The sequence below is a fragment of the Miscanthus floridulus genome, chromosome 1 (assembly GCF_019320115.1).
Source record: "Miscanthus floridulus cultivar M001 chromosome 1, ASM1932011v1, whole genome shotgun sequence".
Taxonomy (NCBI): Eukaryota; Viridiplantae; Streptophyta; class Magnoliopsida; order Poales; family Poaceae; genus Miscanthus; species Miscanthus floridulus.
Window position 1 is genome coordinate 22,656,110 of NC_089580.1, and position 9,757 is coordinate 22,665,866.

At 46.7% G+C, this 9,757-nt stretch overlaps 1 protein-coding gene across 1 annotated transcript; it reads right to left on the reverse strand.

The window, feature by feature from the left end:
- Window positions 1–3,307: 3,307 nt before the first annotated feature.
- Window positions 3,308–5,868, reverse strand: LOC136475883 (uncharacterized). The gene is given in 9 exon segments (XM_066473534.1): window positions 3,308–3,821; window positions 4,212–4,280; window positions 4,363–4,584; window positions 4,663–4,772; window positions 4,900–4,974; window positions 5,066–5,154; window positions 5,230–5,310; window positions 5,745–5,841; window positions 5,843–5,868. Coding segments are annotated over 9 exon segments (963 nt in total). The 3' UTR covers window positions 3,308–3,627.
- Between the last annotated feature and the right edge of the window lie 3,889 nt (window positions 5,869–9,757).

The following is a 9,757-nucleotide window of genomic DNA, read 5'->3' on the forward strand; positions in this document are numbered from 1 at the left end:
AGTGCAGGCCCCACGAAGGCATCTCTGAGAAGCCCCGACGCGGTTCGGTCCACGTAGCATTTCAGCACACCCCCCCCCCCCCCCCCCCCCCCCCGCCCTGTGAGCAAGACAATGTTGGCCCACCTCGTCCCCCGAACCACCTAAGAGGGCTTATTTTATTACAAACTATATCACGCGCTAGGTCACACGTTCGCACAACAATGTGACCCAGCACTCCCATGCGCCACCACTAGAGAAGAAGGTTTAGAGTTCTTCCACTCACTGACGACTCTAGAAGAGGGTTTGGGGCGGTGACTGTGATACAACGATGGGTCATAGCTCGGCGGTGCGGTAAGGTGGCAAGGTTGCTGTCAGAGCTACGGGTAGCAAGAGGGCGATGGGCAAGGCTGGTGGCCGGGGGGGGGGGGCTTTGATTAAGGGAATGCAGGGTCGAGGCAGTAGGCGGGAGGGGCGGTGAGGCGGCGGGAGCCGCCGGCCCCCTAATGGTAGAAGCGCAAGGGCGAGGCAGCGAAGAAAAGGGGCATGCAAGGAAGAATGATGAATGCACGAGGGTGGTGGGGGATTAAGGTGCGACCGGTTGCGTGTTTGGTAAAGAGTTATTCCCGTTTACAACTCCCTTTGGAACATTCCCTTTGTATGATGTTGTCAGGTTGTGGTTAGTAGTTAACTAACCACTTTGCTATACCTTTCCTAGTAGCAAAAGAAGCCATAGCCCCAAAGGGGGAGCAAATATGATATAGACGGTGAACAAATCAAATTCTTCATCTGAGGTTGCAATTCATATGATTTCTTCATGATCTCCTACTTGTGTTTTACCTTACACCTAAGCATCACATGGTGCATCACATTCTTGGGGACAAAGATATCTGCGCTTTAAGGCAATCATAGTACTGGCACATGCCCACATGGTTACATCGTGTTGTGGGCAAGATTCAACTGTAGCGCGCACGTACGACCCAATGACCAGGTCATATTGGATCACTTGCCGCTGCAACAATTCATTGAGTACCCTCCGCGCGAGATTTGGGCAGGGCGTGTACAACTGGTCAGCGGGAGTAGCGCGGTTGTAACGAAATGGTGGTGGTGGGTGGTTTGGGGTCCAGAGCACTCCTCATGAATAGCGCATGGAGTTGCGATCTGGCCCTGGTGGAGGAGTTTGGGGGAATCAAACATAGCGACGGTGGAGAGCGCCCCGATGGAGGAGTTTGGGGCATCAAGTGTAGCAACAGTGGAGAGTGTGAAGGGACAAGAGGAGTGATCTGTGGCTAGGAAGAGCATGGGGCCAGTGGCGAAGACAGGGGTGAGGTGCAAGATTCTCCTAGGCCCCTACAATTTATATTCAAATTGTTTTAATTTTGACCTAACTTTGAAGAAATTTATTTTGTTGTCCCCTCCCTAAAAAAATAAAAATTGCATTTTGACTATGTCTCTGCATGAGGTTGAGTAGATGAGAGTGAGGCATGGGTGGATATGAGGAATGGGTGGATAGGGGACATGGCGTGGTGGGAAAGGACACGGAGGAGGTAGCGCAAGTAGGCAAAGGTCTAGTGGTACAACTAAGGAGGCGGTGGAGGGGAGAGGCAGGAGAGACGAGGATAGGGTGAAACTAGATCAAATATGAACATATATTATGAATACCGAATATGGTAGTTCTTTCTTTCTAGTATTTAGAGTCGAATATGGATAGTGACTTGGATATTGATATTTATGCGACGGATGCGTCGGATGTTGATATTTATATCATATACATGTATCAGAAATCTAACTTTGAGTATTCAAATTCGAATATGGTACAGAATCAAATGTGCAGATTCATATACAAATTATCTAATCTAAATAGGGTTTAAAGCCAAGACAGATCGATATAAAGAAATATCCAGGACAGATGGATATCAGAAAATCTTCATGCTTGGCTTGATCTAGTCGGACATCGCAGACGCTCCGTGGCGGGAACAGAAGTGGTTCCACTGTATTTGATTGGCTGATCGTTATTATCAAATCTTTTGACGGAAGAAGAATGTGCCGTTCCAATACCTTTATAAGTACTATCAAACACTTTTGAATTAAATACTTTATTAATCCTATTCTAACCTTTACCGAAGGTCCCTTTTTCTTCTTTAATCGTATACCTTGTACTGACGAGTCCCTTTTTTCTCTTTTAATAATATTCTAAAAATCGTCCTTTCTTTTTGTTGAAGCACCGCCATTAAAATATCACCGCGAGAAATGTATTTGTATTTAACAAAGGACTAATCTCAACCAAAATTGGCCTCCCCACTACATCAATTGAAGCACCGTCTTTAAAAGTGGTGAAAGCTCTAGTTTGGTTTTGATTAATTGATGAAACCCTAAGTGCTAACCTAGTTTATCAAAGTGATTATGAGATACGTAGCATTACTCCAAGTGATGAAGCAATAGCGAAGATCATGACGATGGTGATGGCATTGTAATGATCAAATGCTTGAACTTGAAAAGAAGAAAGAGAAAAAAAAGACTCAAGGCAAAGGTATAAATAGTAGGAGCTATTTTATTTCGGTAATCAAGATATTTATCGAGTGTGATCACATTTAGGCAAGAATAATTCGCTGATGCCTTCCTCGCATGCGAGACGCACGTCCCAGCTCCCTGTGGTTGCCGCGCGAAGCCGATCGTCGGACGCCTGCCTGGCTACTCCGCTGGACAGAGAACGCGGCGGCAGCAGGTGGCGTCTCGGCTCTTTTCGTCGTTGCCAAGTTGCCAACGACAACATTCTTTAAAAGTATTGTATCGCCATATACCCAGAAGTGCATGGTTAGCACATGCAGCGAACGAGATGATGTGCAATTGTGCATCAAGGGGTTGCAAACCCTGTCAGCCGCGGAGTTGCTACGTAGACTAGAGACACAAGCTGCTTCTAACGCTCCTGTGATCCCGAGACGCAAAAAGGATATATTTATAAGAGGGCTACTCAGATTGGTCGATCACTGATCGCTCGAGCGGAAAAAAAGAGAAACATGTGAGGAGTAAATAGAAAGAAAATATGGTTTCACTAGATAAATAAGGACTGAAAGGATTTAAAATAATTTGGGATTCTCAATGCAGAAAGTATAAAAATTTTATTATTTTATGAAAATGATCAAATCCGTCCCTATCGGAGGAAGCAAAAATTCATGATCTGAGAGTTGCACAGGCATATATCTAGTTATACAAAAAGAACTTATATGCCCAATATTTTCCCGCACGCTATTTTCTAAGAAAGAAACTAGGTCAATAATATAAGCTATAAATGCGCCAATCTTCATGGATGCATTAATTGAAGAAAGCAAACTGCACAAATAGAATTAACAATTTAACACAGGGCAAGAGTTGCCATCTGTTAATACTGCAGGCATGAACATAGGGCAGCATGCTCAGCACTCAACGATCATTGGGAAAAACAACCTCTGGCAGCAGGAACATTGAAAGATGACTTACATGATAAAACTTGCAAATGCATTATGCTCACAACCAAACCTCGTGCCCAGGGAAAAAATAACAGACCTCACACGTAACTGAACTGCTTCCAACATAAAATGCTCAGATAACTTATATTTTCCCCTGGTATTGATAAGGCATGCATTGAAGGAAACACCAAAAGTCCGCTTGCACTCAGTTCCCTCGCCCGCGGCCACCCATTCTCCCCCTTCCACGGCCACCATATCCCCTTCCACCAGGAGCACCACCGCCCCCCCTGCCTCCTTCATAGCCCCCGCCCCTGCCTCCTTCATAGCCGCCGCCCCTGCCTCCTTCATAGCCCCCGCCCCTGCCACCTTCATAGCCCCCGACCCTGCCACCTTCATAGCCTGGAAGCCAAGTTCAAAATTCAAGCCAATTTAATGATTGAACGATTAAGGTTGTGCTCGTTGAATGTAATATTTATATGCACAGCACACAAGCTGTTTTCAAATAATATTATTACTATTATAATATTTTGGCAGTAAAAAAAGGTCTACATTTTGGATGCAACAGTACTTCAAACAACACGTCCTTGGGCAATCAAATTTAGCACTGTGCCAAGGTCCAAAACTACAGTTACCAAAGGAGCAACAATTCAGCAGAGCAAGAGGTTTGACTATCATCAACAAATTAATAAAATGAGAAGGTAAAGTCGATGAGAAGCATGACTCCAAGTTTAAGTACTCAATTTTTGAAGCACATGTCTGTTATGCAGGGCAATAGTCAATTAATCATACCTCCACGGTAACCCCAATTGCCTCTTCCTCGCATACCACCTCCTCTCCCTCGGTTATATCCACCATTTTCTGGGTCAACATATCAAGATATGTCATTGCCTAAGACATCACACAAGATCAAGGATATCTGTACCAAGACACCATTCAGTACCTTGATAGTTTCCGTATCTGCCTTGGTTGTAGCCATATCCACCACCATACCCACCTTGATTGTCATAGCCACCATATCCACCTTGATTGCCATAATACCCACCGCCTTGGTTATAGCCACCTTGGTTGTTTCCATAGCCACCATAACCACCATAGCCACCTCTACCCCAACCCCTTCCATGCCCACGGCCCCTCCCTCTTCCTCGACCCCGTGCATAGGAGTCTATAACAGAGCAACAATTATCAGATGCTAGATAATCAACAGAAATACCACAATCAGTGTGAATAGTCACTGCCATACCTTCATACTCCAGCTGCTGGAATTGTTGTCCTGGTGGTCTGCGAGTAAAGCGCTGCGGTGGTGGCGCCTGCTGTTGCCTGGGTTGTTCAACATACACTGGAGCTTGGTACCTATATAAAGAATACTTAATATCTCAATGATTTATATAGTGCAAAATTACTTATTATATCTTACAAAAGAAACTCATTCCTGGCACCTTAACACTGAAGAATTAACAAAGATACACATCTGACTCACCCAGGAGTTTGCTTGTCCAGCTCTCTAGGGGACAAAGTAATTGATATCATCGAAACATGCCGAGTCATCTCCAATCTGAAAATGGGGAAGCCTTTTAAAGTTAGGAACATGAATTGCACAAAAAAAAGGTGGATACAAAAGAATCTAGAGCGAGTAGAAATTTTACGGGACAAGGCCTTCTTCTATGGGTTCCCAGACATCAGTGATGCTGACAGAACTGATGTTGGTATCCTGGTGTAACCCAGGGATCCTTTTCTGTTTCAAAGAAAGTTTGTCATATGTTGATTGGTTGGCCTTTATGCAACGATAGAGAGCGAACAGGAGTATTACCTTAATAATCTCTGCAACAGCAACAGATTTACTGATTGCCTGTCCCATGGCCTTCAACACAATCTCTTTAATTCTCCTTTCCTGATTATATAATAATCAAAAAGGAAACAAGAGCTTAGTAATAGGAATTAAAAGAAAACTAAATAGTAGTAGTAAATAGGCAATAGTTCATGTAAAACTATTATTCATCGTACATGTATAATGCATGGAAACAAACACAATCAGTAGGCCACCAATACCCTTCCCATATGCCAAATTTGTGGTACATTGAATTAGTACTGTAGTACATCAATCATCGCAGTTGGGGTAAGCATATACAAATTTAACACATCAAAACCCACAAAACTTGGATGTTTGAATCCACCTCTCGAGCCTAACGGCCGAGAACCACCGTGACCTGGCAGCCGTTCCATCAAAACAAAAAAACTCCGATTCGAATCGACAGAGACGGGACTCGAACGGAACGGCGCATCCTAAATACAATACGATACGACGGCGAGGATAAGCTCAGGCACCTGGAGGAGGGAAGTAGCGTAGGAGACATAGTTGCGGATGAGGCCCTGCGCGGTGATGCGGATCTCGTTCTCCTCGATGGTCGACTCGTTCCGCGGCCCGCTCCACCCTCTGGTACCGGTCCATGTCGGCCGCGGGCTCCGCCGCTCGTCGCCCGGCGGGTTGCGGGGCTAGGGATTCGGAGGGGATTCGAAGGATGGGGAGGTTGCGGCGGCAGGAGGGACGGGAGGTTGCTGCGAGAGGGGCTAAAACCCTAGACGGAGCCAACGATTACGGTGCGCCCGGCTTACACGAAATAGGCTTTTATTTTCTTTGGGAGAGGAAAAATAGGAAGGGGTGGTGCGATGTGAGAGTTCGATCTGGGATTCTGCTGGTCTTTCCCCTCTGGTTTATGGCTCTCACGTTTCGGGCCGTTTCCCAGGGGTGGCCGTATGGTCGAATCTAGAGACTCGGATTTTGGAATTGTGGTCATGGGCTTTACGACTTTTACTGAGAGATAAGAGATTGTCTACACCCACTGACAAAAGAAGTTTATTTAGACCTTATTTAGTTCTAAAAAGTTTTCCCAAAAAATGCTACAGTATCCATCATATCGAATCTTGGCGATACGTGCATGGAGCATTAAATATAGACGAAAAAAAATAATTGCATAGTTTGGTTGGAAATCGCGAGACGAACGTTTGGAGTTAATTAGTCCATGATTGAATACTAATTGCCAAATAAAAACGAAAGTGCTACAATAGCCAAATTCTCAAATTTCACCAAACTAAACACAACCTTAGAAAATGGAGCGACCAGCGTGCGGACGGACGCTACTGCCGTGCCCGCACCCGAACGCACGCCCACCCGCGTCCAACGAACGCTCTACGCCTGACGCATGCCCGACGCCATCTCGCCTACGAAGGCAGGCAACCATCCGAACCGACCCTTCCCGCGCCTGCGCTCGACGCAGGTAGAGTGGATGCCTGCGTCCCATCCCGCCCGATGCGTCGTGCTGACACCTACCCCGATGGATCTGCCACGGCATTCCATCCCTGCCGCTGTCATGTCCGCGGCCTTCATCTTCGCCACACCAGGGAGTCGCGGCTGTTGGGACCACATAGGATTAGGCTTTCTTCACAGCCACATCCAGATCTACTTTTGTAACACTCGGATGAAACAATTGCAAAATACACCTGAAACAGATGAAACATTCGAAACATACACTTACAACATAGCCATTTGCAACATATGCAACATCCAGATAAAACATTTACAACGTACGTCTAAAAACAGATGAAACACTTGAAACATCCTCATGAACACATGCGTGTATAGCCATAGCAATATATGCAACATTCAGATGAAACACTTACAACATAAGTCTGGAAACATCTAAAATATTTGAAACATACGCTTGAAACATGCATGTATAGCCATAGCAACATATGCAACATCCAGATAAAACACTTGAAACATACGTCTGAAACAACTGAAACACTTCAAACATAGGATTGCAACATGTCTGAAAACGCCTGAAACACAGCGTCGCCAACGGTCACGGCCCACCTGGTGGGGAACTGCGGTAGCGCAGGCCTTCCCCTCCTACCGGCGACGAGAGGTGAATGGCGGCGCAGGCCTCCCTTGCCTCCTCTCCCATGACGGGCGAGGTGGATGAGGGCACGGGCAGGAGCGAGCAAGGGCGTGCGGGGCGCATGGACCTAGCGGCGTGGGTGAGGCGTGCGGAGCAGCGGCCCGGGCAATGCGGGTAGGGCGTGCCGAGTAGGCGCATGCGACGCGGGCAGTCTATCTAAACGAAAGCGCCCGTGGCGTATCATTTCCGTTTAGGAAAACTTGTTTTAATGGTTTTACTACCCGAGCCACTTGATTACACCTCTACGTCAATGAACTTCTCAAAAATTGTTAGTCTTAGTTATGGGCTTAACAATAACTCCAATCTTGGTTTTTTGACGGCACTGAAAAAAGTTCTCTAACATCTTCTTATCCTTACTCACAATATTTTCACACTTAGGGAAATTGGTCGATACTTGCGAAAAAACACGTGTGGCAGCGACTTCTTCCCGATGTTTCTTCCTTCTCTCGGCGTTCCTTTACGCGAGTCTCTTCCTGACATGCTCTAGCCACCATCGGAGGACTTGGGCCGCCCACACAGCTGCTGCATGGCCACCTTTGCCAGCCGCTGGCCTGGCCCTGCCTAGCTGCCCTAGCTGTCGCTGTGGCCAGCTATGAGGGTGCTGGGGTGGCCGCGGTGCCTAGGAACAAGCTTAGGGCGCGTTTGTGACCCTGGCCCGGAGGCCCGGCTGCGCCCATGGGCTGCAAATTGCCATGTTTGTGGTCGATGGCCCGCAAGCGAGCCTGGCTTCGCAGAGCAACACTCGACCTCTCCGCCTAGCTCTCTGGAAACGACTGAAATCCTCGTTTCTTTAGAGCCGAGCTCGTCTGCGACGCATGCGGGCGATTTTGGGCGGCGGCGGGGTGGCTCGCGCGGGCTCTGGCGGGAAGGGCAAACGTCTTTGCACGCGTCCTCGCTCTCCGCTCCCGCTCTGGCCGTCGTGCGCGAAGCGAAATGGCGGCGATTTTGCCAGCCTTTATATACGGGTTCCCACTCTCCACTCTCTCCTTCTTCCACTCGGTGCTTGCTCTTCCACCTCCCTTGTGAGAGACCGGCGGTGAGGTGTGGTGCGTGGCGGCGGCGGCGACCTCCGGCTGGTTGTGGGTTAGGTCACCGGCGCTGAGGTTCTTCGCCGCGTCTCCGCTCTGGCTGCTGCTGGGACTCCGTGGCAGCGGTGTTCCTCTTCTTCTCCGTTCGCATCTGCTTCGTCTTTTTCTCGATCTGCATCCTCTACTTCCAGGTCTGCCTCCTCTCCGTTGTTTGGACCCCGAGCCAAGGTGAAATCGACCCCTAATCTTCTTTTTTGTGGTGCTTCTTGAAGTTCTTAGGGTTTCTTGTTCGTTGCTGTTCATGATCTGTTAGGGTTTCATACTTGTTATAACTGCTTCATGCTCCTATTAGGGTTACTTGTACCTTACTGTTCTTGATCTGTTGGGATCGTGATCTGTTAGGGTTGTTGATCTGTTTCAGATTTGTATTGTACCTTGCTGTTCATAACTGTTTGATACAGTTGTTAGTGTTACTTGTACCTTGCTGTTCTTGATCTGTTAGGGATGTTGATCTGTTTCTGATTACTATTGCTCTGAGTTTTTTGTTCCATCATTGGTCGATGATATTGTCCACATTTAGTACTGGGAGGCATCACATACAAGATGCAGCCGTGCTTTTGTTGGCATACATTCATTTCACATTCATGTTGATGCCTAGCAGGGTACATTAAGCTGAAATCATGTTACATTTTACATGTTTATAGATGGATCTGTCTTTGAGCCGTGACATGCTGTGTAGGAAGGCAGCTGTCTTGACTGTTGTTATGGTTACCTTTGTATCCACTAGGCTGAAAAGGAAAACCCCTGAACCTGAAACCCCATTGCCTGATCTTATAGCACTGGCCCTGATTAGGGATAAAAATGAATAGCACAAACAGAGAACACTGAGAATGATATATAATTCCACTGATTCAGAGTGTATTTCTATGATTAGGATGAAGAGAGTTGCTTTTTTTAAGTTAGTGAGAACTTTTAGAGAGAGGAGTCTTGTCACTGATAGGGAGGGGGTGTCAGTAGAAGAGCAGGTTGCCATGTTTTTACATGTTGTAGGGCACAACCAAAGATTTAGGGTTGTCCACCAGTCCTTTAGGAGGTCCATCCAAACTATTCACAAGCACTTCCATCAGGTGTTGTATGCTGTGGGTGAGCTTAGGAATGAAATGATAAAACCAGCTAGCACTACCACTCACCCAAAGATTCTTGGAAGCCAATACATGGAATCCATATTTTAAGGTAATTGTATACCCTGGGTTCATTAGTTACATTAGACCTGTTGCAATGACTGACCTATGCTTTTTAAGATGTCATTGGCTTTATAGATGGCACTCATTTCCTAGCAAGGGTTCCTAGACGC